Source organism: Tiliqua scincoides, chromosome 7 (assembly GCF_035046505.1).
Source record: "Tiliqua scincoides isolate rTilSci1 chromosome 7, rTilSci1.hap2, whole genome shotgun sequence".
In the NCBI taxonomy this organism is placed as follows: domain Eukaryota; kingdom Metazoa; phylum Chordata; class Lepidosauria; order Squamata; family Scincidae; genus Tiliqua; species Tiliqua scincoides.
Window position 1 is genome coordinate 10,709,343 of NC_089827.1, and position 15,278 is coordinate 10,724,620.

General features: G+C 44.6%; 1 protein-coding gene across 1 annotated transcript in view; it reads right to left on the reverse strand.

Annotated features, from left to right (window-relative positions):
- Positions 1-5,361: 5,361 nt before the first annotated feature.
- Positions 5,362-15,278, reverse strand: part of CPED1 (cadherin like and PC-esterase domain containing 1) — a 116,059-nt gene continuing 106,142 nt past the window's right edge. The window contains exons 22-24 of the mRNA XM_066633651.1: positions 13,232-13,319; positions 12,408-12,554; positions 5,362-8,465 (exon numbers count right to left, since the gene is read on the reverse strand). Of these exons, the coding sequence (XP_066489748.1) occupies positions 8,238-8,465; positions 12,408-12,554; positions 13,232-13,319 (463 nt within the window). The 3' untranslated portion in view covers positions 5,362-8,237. The remainder of the gene's footprint in view (positions 8,466-12,407; positions 12,555-13,231; positions 13,320-15,278) is intronic.

Sequence of the window (15,278 nt, forward strand, 5' to 3'; positions counted from 1 at the left end):
CTTAGATTTTCCTTAAAAAAAATTCTGTGGCAGCAGCCATACAGGCTGAAAGAAGGAAGAGATTAAAACTTCTTTTTCTTCCTCATCTGCTATTTTTCAAACACAAAAACAACATTTAACAGTATTTTGTCTTTTTCTCTGGATGTGAGCAAGGGAAAATTATGAACTAATAGGCCCAGATGTCAGTGTGCGTGGGTGTATAATCCTGTGTTCCATGTAAGTGGTCTGGGCCGCGGCATGGACTCCTTCTTCTGCTGTGTGATGTCACGACTATGTTGCAACACTGTCTCTAGATACTCAGTGATGACATCATGTGTTATCACTGAAACCTCAGGGTTACCAAGCTCTGAGCGGCACAGCTGTGTGGCCGCTCTGCTTAGTGGGAACACTGGTGGTTGCAGTGGAGCTAGGTGCTTTCCAGGTGTCACAAAATGTGCTTGGGCTGGCCGCCACCACAAGCAGCTAATGGCCAGTTCAGCACACCAGCAGACCCCAGGCACTCACTGAGCCAGGAAAGTATGTGTAAGGGTTGGGAGGAAGGTGGGGGGTGAGCAAAATGAGGCAGTTTCAGTGGCTGTGGCACATGCCAAAACCTACCCTCTTCCCAGCTTCTGTTCACCTTCATGGATCCACGTGGACTTAGGCCAGTGATACATTGTCTTTGGTAAACATTCCTAATCTTTCAAGCCAATACACCATTAAAGGTCACCTAGGGTCCAATCCTATCCAACTCTCTAGCACTTTTGCAGGTGTGCCAGAGGCCTTCTCAAAGTATGGAAAGTAGTTCTCAAAGCAGTTGAGCCTGGCATTCAACACTCAGAATAAATACTGGGCTGGGTTGGCTCTCCTCCCCTCCCATCCATCATGCTATCACCTATTTACGAGGAGGGGATGGTGTGTCTGAAGATTGGTGAAGATGTATGTGATTTGTTCCCATGCATTTGTGAGTATCTGCACACATACTATCTGAAGCAGCTTGCTGAAGTGTGGTCTATACATTTATTTATTTTAAATTATTATAACTTGCGGCAGAGGGTGTGTCATGGGTGGGGAGGAAGAGGGAGTTTCAGAGGGGAAGGGCCAGGGGATGGATTCTGGTGGCACAACTTGTGCCATGATCCTATCCCCTCTTTCCCAGGTCAGCTTGCCTGTTTTCTCTCCTTGGACATAAGCTAGCAAAATGATTGATGATGTCCACGGAAACCCATAGGCAACTGGGCAGCCTACTGGGGGATAATTAATATTTTTACTTACCTCCTGATGGCTGTCACCATTGGATGCAGTACGCATTTGGCCAGTGATGGGAAATAGGATTGGGCCATAATTCTTGTACAAAACAAAAAACTCACACGTTAAAGGGAAACCATAAAATAAAATTAACGAGATCCAACACAAATAAATTAGGAAAAAGATTATCCTCTTTTGAGATGTACTACTCAGCTGGAGTCTTTGTCAAGCAGGTTGCAGAGCTGTTAAAATGTCTGTATATATTAGATATCCAGTAACAACTGTGACTATTCTGCCTTTATTATTGAGCATACCTGTTTGCCAGAATTTTTTCTCCACTATGTTCTATAACAGTCATGCATGCAGGTGTAGGTCTTATTACCTGCAAGCTGTGATATAAGAATATTTCTCTGAGTGCTTATTTGAATGGAAAAAATTTAGGTGACACATTTGAAGCATAGCTGACTCCACTTACAAAAACATAATGCGAAAGAATGTAAAGTATCAACAGTTCACTGCAGGGCGTGTTATAAGTTTAATTTGTTTCCCTGGCCTTCTGCAGCTTGGCTAAGATATTGACCGGCTAAGTAGTCGCCTCTCACCTTTCACGCCATTCTCTTGTTGTCAATGGCACGGAACCATATGTTCTGCACAATTAACCCTTCAGCTTCAACAGAAGGTGTGCCAAGGGTAATTTTTTTCCTAAACACTACTTAGAGAATGTTACCCCTTACACACCTCTGGTTCAGTCCAGACTTAATGGTGGAGAATTTATGGTTGTCTTTGGCATGGCTCCATCTAAGACACAGTCAACGGAACTGTGGCCATGTAGTATGTGTTGTTATACCATTTATACATGGTGTTCCTGAAATAATAGCTTGATTTGTTTGAAATGCCATAGTCTTCACAGAGTGGATTTATCCTGCATCTTTATGGTGAAGGGACACATTTGTTCTCAGCTGCCTCTGAAAGTAGAACTAGATCAAATGTGTACAAACTGCAAGAAAAGATATTCTGGTGGGACATCAGGAAGAAATTCCTGACAGTAAGGGTGGTTCGGCAGTGGAACAGATTGCCAAGGAAGGTGGTAGATTCTCTCTCACTGGAGATCTGGGATGCTCTAGGAAGATTTCCTGCTACAGGTAAGGAGTTGGACTAGATGACCTTGTAGGTCATTTCCATCTCTACAATTCTATGATAGATACAGGTTGAGCCTCATTACTTCCCATGGGTTCCATTCCAAGCACTCAGGGGGATGGCAAAAAACTATAGCAAATCAATTTAAAAAACCAAGCTTCTTTGCTCTGGTGATTTAAAAACAGCCTTGATGACCTTTATGATGTAAGATAAGAGTCATTAAGAAGACCATCAATCAGTCCTCCTCCAAGCACTTCACTCAGTCCCTCCCTTCACCAATGCAAATTCTTTCACCTGCTCAGGGGGAAGGGAGGGGTCTGGTGGAGAGAGGATTGATGGATTGTTAGCCTGCTGCTCTCTCTCTCTCTCTCTCTCTCTCTCTCTCATTAAGGAGGCTATTGTTAAAGGACTGTTCAGTTTTTTTAAACTGATTTTAAAGGGATGCATTTTTCCCGTTCTCCGGGAATCAGCACATTCCTTCTCATTTGCAGGGCCATTGAGTCAAATCTGTGTATAAATAGTGAGTTGAGTCAAATCCGTGTATAAAAAATCCCTGTATAAATAGGCTGGACCTGTAATTTGCTTGTGTAGCGTATAACTAACGATCTGATGATAACAGATACTTAGAATCATCATGAACTCATGCTGATCTTACTCAGGAGAATTTTTTCAGGGTTTCAGAACACAATTCTCAGCTGTAGCAATTGAGATAGGCCTACTGAAACAGAAGGGGTGAAATCCTGAGACCAGTTTGCGAATGAAGTACCGACATGGTACTCACAAATACTCTGACTTCCTCACTGTTTGTCACTGTGCAAAGGAAGTCTTAGTTCTGGCTCACATATGATAACAGACTGACTGAGCCACAGGCAGCCCCAGCCCCACATTGGATACGGGGCAGGTTAGCTGGCCTAACTGTTCAAATGCAGGTTAGGATTGGACTGCCCATTAATGAAATCCTTGAGCCCGTCCAACTCCTGCCCCATGAATCACAGCCTTCCCTGTACTATCTAAAACAGTAACCAAGCAGCCAATTGGCACACATACAAGCAAAGCATGTGCTCTACCAATTATGTATGGGAAAAGTGCACAGTGAAATAACTGCAAGCTGCCTCTGGGACCATGTTCTTTATTCAGGCAATCTTCTTCACAGAACTAATTGTGTGGAGAAGGAAGTGGACTGGTTTACACGTGCGAATTGCCTCCTCGGTCACCATTAACTTGCATGAGGTTGTGCTAACTTGGGGAGGTGTCAGAAATAGTACTATTTTGGTATAAAAATGAGAACACGTATGCATGAAAACAAGGCTTCTTCCATATCCTCTCTGGAACAGAAATGGACACTGGAGTATGGTCACCACTAACCATCCAGCCAGAATCAACATAAAGCAATAGAACAGGGAAGATCCACAAGCAGGACACGTCCATTAAAGGGCACAGGAGCCATGGAAAGCCTCAAGAATGCTCTGCCTGTCCACACCAGCCAGGTTGGTGCCACAATTGTATTTTATTGCAAACAAATTTCCATGAATCAGGTCCAAAAAAAACCAACACTGGACTATAACAAAGTGAAAACAATGTCATCTGAATTCTTTATAAAATGTGAGCAAAGAAAGAATGCCAAGTCTAGGAAAAGAACAAGTGTGGAAGCAAGCGGTGTGAAAGAAAAACAGGGTTATCTAAAGGAAAATTTGTACCATCAACTATGATGATCAACTTCATTTTCTGTGTTTACCATCATCACCTAACTGTGGATTAGATGGTCCTGGTAGAAATCACTGGTCTGTACTATCACAGGCCTGCAAAATTGAGGGTCAGGAAAACTTTTTTTCGAAATTTATGGTAGTTTTATATGAATTTAACTCTTCCTCTCGATACCGAGCTAAACAAATGCGTCGGTAAAGCAGCTACCACATTTTCCAGACTCACAAAGAGAGTCTGGTCCAACAAGAAGCTGAAGGAACATACCAAGATCCAGGTCTACAGAGCTTGCGTCCTGAGTACACTTCTGTACTGCAGCGAGTCATGGACTCTTTGCTCACAACAGGAGAGGAAACTGAATGCTTTCCACATGCACTGCCTCCGACGCATCCTCAACATCACCTGGCAGGACAAAGTTCCAAACAACACAGTCCTGGAACGTGCTGGAATCCCTAGCATGTATGCACTGCTGAAACAGAGACGCCTGCGTTGGCTCAGTCATGTCGTGAGAATGGATGATGGCCGGATCCCAAAGGATCTTCTCGATGGAGAACTCGTGCAGGGAAACGCCTACAGGTAGACCACAGCTGCAATACAAGGACATCTGCAAGAGGGATCTGAAGGCCTTAGGAATGGACCTCAACAGGTGGGAAACCTTGGCCTTTGAGCTGCCCGCTTGGAGGCAGGCTGTGCAGCATGGCCTCTTCCAGTTTGAAGAGACACTTGGCCAGCAGACTGAGGCAAAGAGCCAAAGAAGGAAGGCCCATAGCCAGGGAGACAGACCAGGGACAGACTGCACTTGCTCCCAGTGTGGAAGGGATTGTCATTCCTGAATCGGCCTTTTCAGCCACACGAGACGCTGTGCCAGAACCACCATTCAGAGCGCGATGCCATAGTCTTTTGACACTGAAGGTTGCTAACTAGTATATGAATTTAAGGTGCTGATTCCACAAATGGCATTGGTTTTTGCCCAAGTACATCTAATTTCAAAGATACGACATAGCCTCCTTAGTGAATGGTTCAAGCAGCTTCCTCACGAGGAAGCTGCTTGACCATTCACTAACTAGGCTATGCCATATCTTCAAAACTAGACCTGATAGGTTAAAATGAAGGACATTTTTGGGATCAGCAATCTAAATATACCCAGGAATAGGTCTAACTTTTAAGACAGCAAAAATGTGTTGGCCTGCGTTATTAAATTAAACACAGATTGATTTGTATGTTATCATGATAGCTTTATATAAAATATATGTATAAAAATATAACATTGAAAGGTCGCTTTCAAAAATAGCAACATCTGAGAAATATTAAGCACAATGAACTACAGCATAGGAAAACCATCTAATGGTGACTATGGAGAAACCGCATTGCACATTTGCCAGCTTGAATGAAAGATGGCCAGGATTCGTCCTGGTTTTTCGTAACAGTCCAACTTTGACATTACTTTCAGTATAAACATATTTACACATGCAACCCTCTTAAGTTTCTGCATCTATTCCAAGGAAATCCAGCATGAGGAAAACTAAATAATATACAAGAGAAAAATATTTTCAACACAATCAGAATTAGAATTCAGAAATCGGAAGACATACGAAAAAGGTAACAATTTTAAGACTGTTCAGTCAAGTAGGGCTTTGTTCTCCTTCCAAGCGTACCACAGGTCTCTTCACATGAGGAGGAGATACATGCATTATTTCTGAGATAAATATATAATCACTCCTGTGAAGCCGCTACAAATATTTACCCAGAGAGACATAACCACCAAACATACACTCTAGCTGGGGAAGGTATATGTGCAGATTTTGAGGTTATCACAGATCAATGAGAAAACTGTATCCTTTTTTAGGTTCGATTGTTGGTAGGTATGTGCCCAACAGGAGGACGACTAGATTTACAAAAATGCACAAAAAATTCTGAAACACAATCTGTGCAGCTGCCAAATCATGGCTGGAATCAAAGAGTTGTTTGGTCAGCTCTGCATGTCCACCATTCTAGGATGTCCACCATGCTGTTTCTCATCTTTGGGGGTACCTTCTGACTTAGGATAAGAAGCTATAGCCAGAAAAAAATCAGAGAAAAGATGCAGTGGGCTAAGTTTGTGAGCCCAAAGTTCCAAGTTCAAATTATGCAACAGCCAGGAACTAACTAGGTCAGTGTTTTCCAACCTGTAGTCCACTGTGGGCAGTCCACGCTCCACCACCCCTCTCTGGAGGGAGGTTGGGAGTAGGGCAGAGCGGGGAGAGGAACCAGGGCAGGAGGGGCATGGGATCGGTGGAGTCCTGCTCCGCTGTAGCCTGATCTCCATGTCGGACCTTCTGAGCCGACACAGAGCCTCTCAACTCTACGCTGGCAAAATAGCTGGTGCAGACTTGAGAAGCCCCATTGAAGGGCTTGGGGCATTCCCTGGGGGAAAGGAACACAAGTCCCCTTCCCCTGAGAAGACCTCCAACGGTAGTCACCTTAGTGCCAGTGCTCCAGTGGGCACTGGGAAATTTAGGATTGGGCTGCCTCCAAGCATCTTGCGGAGTGCTTCCCCACGGACTGCCTAATTTAATTGTATTTGTTGTGTGCGCAGGAGTGTGTGGCTGTGTGTGATGGGGGTTGCATGTGGTCCACAATGATTCCAGTTTTAGCCTCAATGGTCTGCAGGCCCCTAAAGGTTGGAAACTACTGAACTAGGTAGTTCTAGGCAAGTCACTCGGATCTAAAATGTGCTAATGTTAAGGTTCTTATTTACTGACCACCACAACAAGTGAAGCCTGTAGGGTTGCACACTTAAAGAATTGTTTTTAGAACACCTAAGCCCAGTCCCCAGATTCAAGGAATAGCTGTTCATATGTAATAACTGGCATGTGAGTCCAATAAAGATGAATTCTGCACAGAAACAAGAGAAGACAAAGCAGTAGGAAGAACATATTCAGAACCAGGGCTGGTTTTTCCACGAGGCGGACAGCACAATCCTATGCTTGTTTACTGAGAAGTGAGACCCACTGTACTGAAGAGGGCTTACTCCCAGGTAAATGTGCTTAGGACTGGGGCCTTACTGAGTTGGTTGTTTTGGGTGGTGGATGGGAGGGAAAGCTGCTGCTAGCTTCTCCTGTCCCTTCTTCTGTTCAAAGAACTTGAAAAGGGAGAGGAGAACAGCGTGGAAGAGATCATGTGCAGGAGAGAAGAATGGTGCAGCAGAAAGAGGAATGGCAAAGGTGTAGCCGCTACCTGAGGCGAGGATGCACAGGGGGCAGGAGGAAGGTGGTGAGGGGAGGTAGCAGGAGGACAGGAGAATGGAGAGGAGACGGAATGGGGAGGAGGGTATGTAGATCATGCCTGGGAAGATGGTGGGTTTGGCAGCAGAAACGCATACCAAATCCTTACCCCCTTTTTGGCCCCAATCCGCTCTCACCAGTTCACACAGACTTGCGTCAGAGATGACGCTGGCCCAGATCCACAGTGGCTGGGCATGGGCTTACCCCGAGGCAAGGGAACAAATGTTCCCTTACTCCGAGGAGGCCTTCTGAGATCAAAACTCTCCCATAGGATGCAGTCGAGGCCACATTGGGGAGTCAAGTAGGATTCGGCCGCCCCAGGCCAGCCCTGATGAGAACTGCAGTAGAGGGAAGCTGTTTCTGTCATTCCTTAAGTGCCAACAACGGAAGTCCTAATCTGGTGCTCCAGGTAAAATTCTGATGTTGGCTTTGAAGTGCGTATTCTTACACTGCTATTTCGTGACATCATAAAACTGTTAAAATGGTATGAGACTTTTTTTCTTTACAGATCGTACATCATTTTAATCTGTACCTATAATTGAGCAATCTGTATTATATTTCTATATCTCGATATCTTTAGCACGTGCCTGTGTCTGTTTGTGTCTGTGTATTCTATAAAATCTCTTATCATATATAATATACATTTGCTTAGCTTACAGCTGTGTGAATTTTTGGCCATCTTTCAAGTACGGTAACTTTCCTCCCCCTTTCTCTCGTCTTCCATTCCAAAACCACAGATATACGGGGACGCAGCTTGATTTTATAAGGCTTTGCGGAAACTGCCACATGTCTTAAGTTAGGCTGGCACGTTCAGCCGCTCAGAGGAGCGTGTAATAAATCTGGTATGGCCTGTGGATCACCGCATGGGCAAGCGGGGAGTCTGGAGCTCTGCATCTCCGCCAAATGCCGTTACGTTCCAACAGCCTCCCTGCTGTTTGCACAGATCCTGCTGAGAAGGATTTCTGAATACACTTGGTTGATTGGACCTCTCACATGATAAGGGGACTGAGGGTTGGATGAGTAGCCTTGCAGTTGCATCGGGCTGCTTCGGTGGTTGAAATGCTTGCCCAGAGCATAGGGTCTTGATAACGTCATTGTTGTAGGAGAGCTTCCTTCAGATGTTTTGGATTTCACCACCTGAAAAAGAAATATGATGCTTGTGGTAATATATACAGGGAAAATAAATCTAATGCTTTCAGCACTTCAGTTTCACAGAAGTTCAAGCCGCACATGAATGTCTGATGGCGCTATCCTACACACTGCCAATTGCTACTACTTTTTAAGATTGTTTGAACAACTTGTAGTGCAAACATCTCCACAAGTTACCCTGGCTTGATGAGGATAGTATTGCAACTCAAACTTTACACTGGTTGTACTGCCAAGTTAAACTATGGTAATTAAACCTGTCAGTACGTATGCTATCATAACTGACATAGGATGGTGTGAGGGGAAAAATAAGTGGAGCTAGGGACAAGGCTGGGAGGTTTCAGAGGACTGACTAGCTGAGTGGAGATCTTCATTGCTTTCAGGGTTTGGTGCTAACTCCCCTGCCAGTGTAAAGTCACAACAGTGCTTTTGCTATAAGATACATCTGTAGGAACTAGTGGAGAGCCCAAGGTGGTTGACTTGCAGTTGATATGATAATAAAACCACCCTGTTGAGGCAAAGATGCAAATGCTAAGTAATTGGGTTGCATAATACAAGTATCTTTCCCACTCATTTCTGACTGGTTTTTTTCAAAGCCCTTATCTCTTGCAATCTTGGAAAATATTGATCAGTCAGCATTGATTTATCAACAGCATCAGACCAGTGGTATAGCTAATGTACCTGGTGCCTGAGGTCAACAATGATTTTGGAGGGCCCCCCAAATAGTCCCCCCCCCCATTGCTGGAACCTTTAAACAGGGACTTCCAGTTTTTGCAAAAGCAGCTCTCCAGGTTTTCAGAAAGCGAGTTTTTCCAGCCCTTTGTAAAAAAGCCAGGGGTTGAACCAGTGATCTTCTGCACGCAATCTTTCACTGGTCGCAGCTCTTTCCAATGAATTATTTCTGTCTTCTCCCTGTGTAGCCAGTGAATCACAGCTATTTTGCCCCAGCACCCTGGGCAGAGATGTCACAACATCACATGACATCGTGTCACGTGACGTCACTTCCAGATTTTCCCCAGAGGACGGATGCTTGCTGCAGCGGCTTCACACTGCCCAGTTCCTTCCAAGGGAGCCTCCACAGAAGAAGAAATAGGAGTGCAAAGCTGCCAGCACCTCCTCCGCTACTTGGGCAGAGACTGCGTTCAGTCATGTGCACCCCTTGGTGTAGAGCTTGGAGCAATGCCTTCAGGCTGCACCCTAGTGATGCCTGATTCTGCTGGATCTCCAAGGTCTTAGAGGAACTGAAGCAGGGAGAGCCATTCCTGAAAGCCTGGGCTTCGTACTTCTGATGCTCTCAAAAGACAACCACGCAGAGCTCTCTCACAGTAGGGGGTCACTCAAACCCAGGCACTAATAAATCCCACCTCATGTTTATCTCCTCCTTCCCAAGGAAAGCAAGAAGTTCTTGTGAACTATATCTGAAGGACAGTATAATTGCTTTTGATGTCCTTTCCAGCAACTGTGTGCAAAAACCCTTATTTTTGGTGTATGGAAGGTGAATTTCTCATAAAGGCATCCAAGTGAACTTTGCAGCTCTACCCATCAAGTGATGTCAAGAAGAATTGCTGTCCTTCAAGGCACAGGGCTCCACTGTTGCTACCCCATTTTCCTTCCAAGCCACTTAAGCATTCTGACATTACTGGAGATGGAGCTGTCTCCTCTAATTCTCAGGCATTTCTTTCTGAAATGCCTCAGGACTGATCAGCTCTGAGTGCAGCGTCCTGCTTAGCGCAGTTGGAATCCTTCTGGTTTGATGTCAAGCACATGAAACCAAACAAGTGGATGCAGCTGCCTTTCCTCTTCATTGCATGGCACCGCGTCAGATCCAGTCAAAGTAACGCGCTGAAATGCTTTGAAGTGGTATCACATATTCTTCGCTGATGCTCTCTTAAGAAGCCCAGGGTTTCCGTGAAATGTTAACTGTAAGTTTTGGACACGCATTCATCCAACAGGCTGGATGAATCACAGAGCACACAATCCCCAACGGGAAGAAAATGAGTGCAGTAAATGCAACAAAGATAAGAAGGCACAAGAGGGATAAACTCAGGGCATTGTCTTCTGTGTCAGACTATTACCCACACAGATCAGGACTGGTTACACTGCCTGGCAGTGCCCCTCCTGAGCCTCAGACAGGGGAAACTCCCAACCATATCTGGAAGTGTCTGGGACTGACCCTGGGCCCTTTTGCACACAAATCAAGAACATAAGAACAGCCCCACTGGATCAGGCCATAGGCCCATCTAGTCCAGCTTCCTGTATCTCACAGCGGCCCACCAAACGCCCCAGGGAGCACACCAGATAACAAGAGACCTCATCCTGGTGCCCTCCCTTGCATCTGGCATTCTGACATAGCCCATTTCTAAAATCAGGAGGTTGAGCATACACATCATGGCTTGTAACCCCGTAATGGATTTTTCCTCCAGAAACTTGTCCAATCCCCTTTTAAAGGCGTCCAGGCCAGACGCCATCACCACATCCTGTGGCAAGGAGTTCCACAGACCAACCACACGCTGAGTAAAGAAATAGTTTCTTTTGTCTGTCCTAACCCTCCCAACACTCAATTTTAGTGGATGTCCTCTGGTTCTGGTGTTATGTGAGAGTTTAAAGAGCATCTCCCTATCCACTCTGTCCATCCCCTGCATAATTTTGTATGTCTCAATCATGTCCCCCCTCAGGCATCCTCTTTTCTAGGCTGAAGAGCCTTTCCTCATAAGGAAGGTGCCCCAGCCCCATAATCATCTTAGTCACACTCTTTTGCACCTTTTCCATTTCCACCATGTCCTTTTGGAGATGTGGCGACCAGAACTGGACACAATACTCCAGGTGTGGCCTCACCATCGATTTATACAACGGTATTATAATATTAGCTGTTTTGTTTTCAATACTTTTTCTAATGATCCCAAGCATAGAATTGGCCTTCTTCACTGCCACTGCACATTGGGTCGACACTTTCATTGACCCATTTGCTCCACCCAAAGCCATCACTACAGTTTGCATCACCTGGTTTGAGAGCTCATTGCATCACCCCATGATGGACCTCCTCCCATTCCAGACCATACAGAATAAATTACAGTATCATATGCACAGCCTAAATGCAGTGGCATCACTAGGGTTGGGGTAAACCCCATTATGTTAATATATAACAGTATGTTAATACATATGTTATGTTTATGTTATATATAACAGTTTATGCTAACATATAACAGTATAGGTCACCAAACCATCAGTAACCAACAAAAAAAACATTGGCCAACTTGATGACACTCACACAACTGAAGAACAGTTCTAGTATGAGCTCTGAAACATGGAAATGTGAGCTGACATACTAACACCTTATTGGTTCCCTGCTGTATCATAACAACACCTCATAGGCTCTCAGAAGTATTAATCTCATTGGTCAGCGTTGAGTTGAGAAAATCCACTTTTTGTTGCATAAGGCAGTTGTGTTTTCCTTTTCTGGTTATTTGGCTATAACATTTGATAGAATACAGACATTTCAACATGATTAGTTTCACTGCATTCTTCGTTGAATTACCCATAGAATAATATATAACATGATCGTACTATTCAAAAATATCAAGATTTTCACAATTTTGGTCAGTAGTCTCTCTCTCTCTCTCTCTCTCTCTCTCTCTCTCTCTCTCACACACACACACACACACACACACACGTGTGTCACCCAGTGCAGTCTGCACTCCTAGTATACCACTGGGCCCAAAACAGAGATACATGAGGCTTTGCAGCAGAGAGAGTCTGCACAGTGAAACTTCTCCATAGCCCAAGTGAGCACAGAAAATATGAACTCCTTTCTTACCCCCACCCCATGTCACAGCTACAAACATCTTTCCTAGTGGTTGGTGAAAAGTTTTCACCAAGCTATGACAAATCTCCTGAAGCAAATCACCAAAATGGGAGTGAACAACCAATGAGTACCTCGTGGAAATGACATCCACACTTCCCTTGCAGAAATTCCTTGTACCGTCCCATAGTAATAATGAACGTGTCCACCACTCCATAGCCGTATTGTTTTGCAGTGTTCAAAATAGCCAGGTTTTCATTCCACAGAGACTGAACTTCTTTCTGCAATTCAAGAAATCTGCTCATCTTATGTACTTACTTAATGCTTTTTGCCAAAATAAAATGTATGTTATCATTGGGTGATAAAATAAATGTACAGAAGGTTAACTGGAAAGAAGAAGCACTTAATTCTTGGTAAAGCTGAGTTGAAAGCTGCTGTTGAAGCATTTTTAGTAGATTTCAGGAGGAGAGAAGGTTTCCTGAAACTGCCTTTGTGGCTTACCATTTTCACTGCTATGATCCTGCTGATAGCTATGATAGTGTATCTTAAGTTTTGCTGGTTGGCAGCTGCCATTCCCCCCCCACCCCCATTAGTTCCCAAACTGTGAACTGTGGCTCCCTGGGGAGCTGCAGAAACCAGACAGGAGAGCCGCAGAATCCTCTTGAAAAACCTGCTGCACTATACAATATATAGGATTGTAGTCCTAATGGGGAGCTGTGGCCAATGGCCCTTTATGTCAAGGGAGCCACCAGCCACAAAAGTTTGGGAATAATTGCCAATCTTGGTTTGTTCTAAACCAGGATAGGAAGTAGAATTATGTATGTAGTTGGAAATGCAGTGTTCCATAGACTGGCAAAGGCATAGACACCAGCACAATTCTTTAGGCTAGAATTCTAGGTAAAATAAAATTGCTTTTTATAAAAATGTTTTAGCTGGTTGTAAACAACATATCACTTACCGGTGATAAAGAATGCACCCCATCCACAGGTAGATGAAAGCCCATTCCCAGGGATTTTATCACGACCAGAATATTTGAAAGATTTGCTCTGTCAATCAAATGAAATATAATGGATATAGTTTATTTGCAGGTCTACAAAAAGGACAAACCATACACATTTTAAAATTGTTATTATGTTTGGAGCCAATAAAAATGCAGATACAATGAAATATTCCTATCAATTTGAGAGCTGCTCTCTTGAATACTGAGTAAGAGGTTGAGATATTGGAGGCTCTCCTACTTGAGTTATTCCCCCCCAATTCAGAGGTGTTCTTTGCTCTTTACACTCTCACATAACACCAGAACCAGGGGACATCCACTCAAATTGAGTGTTGGGAGAGTTAGAACAGACAAAAGAAAATATTTCTTTACTCAGCGTGTGGTCGGTCTGTGGAACTCCTTGCCACAGGATGTGATGATGGCGTCTGGCCTGGATACCTTTAAAAGGGGATTGGACTAGTTTCTGGAGGAAAAATCCATTACAGGGTACAAGCCATGATGTGTATGTGCAACCTCCTGATTTTAGAAATGGGTTATGTCAGAATGCCAGATGCAAGGGAGGGCACCAGGATGAGGTCTCTTGTTATCTGGTGTGCTCCCTGGGGCATTTGGTGGGCCGCTGTGAGATACAGGAAGCTGGACTAGATGGTCCTGTGGCCTGATCCAGTGGGGCTGTTCTTATGTTCTTAACTACAATTCCCAGGAAGCCTTGCAGGTCTCTTGTTATCTGGTGTGCTCCCTGGGGCATTTGGTGGGCCGCTGTGAGATACAGGAAGCTGGACTAGATGGGCCTATAGCCTGATCCAGTGGGGCTGTTCTTATGTTATGTTATGTTCCTGGAGGGGTGCAAAACAGTAAGTTTCTTCAAGTGCCTGGACTCCCATGTAAAGAGGCCTCCTTCCCTCTGCTTCGGAGCCAGTCAGGGCTAGCAAAGTGGATCTCCTCCACTTTGCTCTTGCCTTCCGGAATGACTCAGAAGTGGAGGGGGAGTGGCTACTTTACACAGGCGTCTGGGAGCCTGTAAGCACTTACTGTTTTGTCACCCTCCAGGAACATCTCTGACCTAACTCAGGGCTGATTTCATTTTGTGGGCTCTGACATCCCATAATTTGCAAGCTTTGAAAAGCAGACTTGGGGGCATAGCACCATAGTATGTGATAAACTGAACAAGTTTGATGGCTCTGACTACTGAAAGTCATCAAAAAACCCTGCCATCTGAAAGAGAACTCACTTTACACTTTTATTTTTGTAGCATTTAGCATTTCTAGCATTGCACTTTTATTTTTAATTAAGGCATCCCCCCCCCCATGCGGATCCTGTACGGTTTCAATTATTCATGGTTCAACTCTCTCATTGCACTAATGACTTATCTTTCTGTGATTGCAGTCCTCCTGTTGATTCACAGTTAATATGTAAGATAAAAAGAACGTTGTATTTAAATGTCTGATGAAATGCACAGTCAGGTGGGATGCATCATCTAATACAGGGCAGCCCTTGTTATCAGTGGGGGTTCCGTTCCCAGAATCCCCGCAGATACTGAAATTCATAGATGTTGGAATGGATTTGGGCCACCTGGACGCTCTGAACGCGGCCCTCCTGAGGCCCACAGAAGCCTCAGGGCCCAATCCTATCCAACTTTCCAGCACTGGTGCATGCACAATGCAGCCCTGAGATAAAGGAACACATGTTCCCTTACCTTGAGAAGGCCTCTGTGAGTTCCTCCCCACTACAGGATGCAGTTCATGCCCCAATGACGCAGCTGCACCAGCACAGGAAAATTGGATAGGATTGGGCCCTCACACAGTCTCTGCAGGTCTCAGAATGCTACCTGGAGTCTTTTAAAGTGAATTTCTGTTTTTTGTAGAAAACTGGTTCACTTTAAAAGACTCTGGGTGGCATTCTGAGGACTGCAGAGCAGTGTGCAGCTGCATGTGGCTTCTGTGGGCCTCAAAAAGCCTCCCAGATGTGACCCCACTTCAGTGGGGTGCAGTTGTGGGTTCAGAAACCG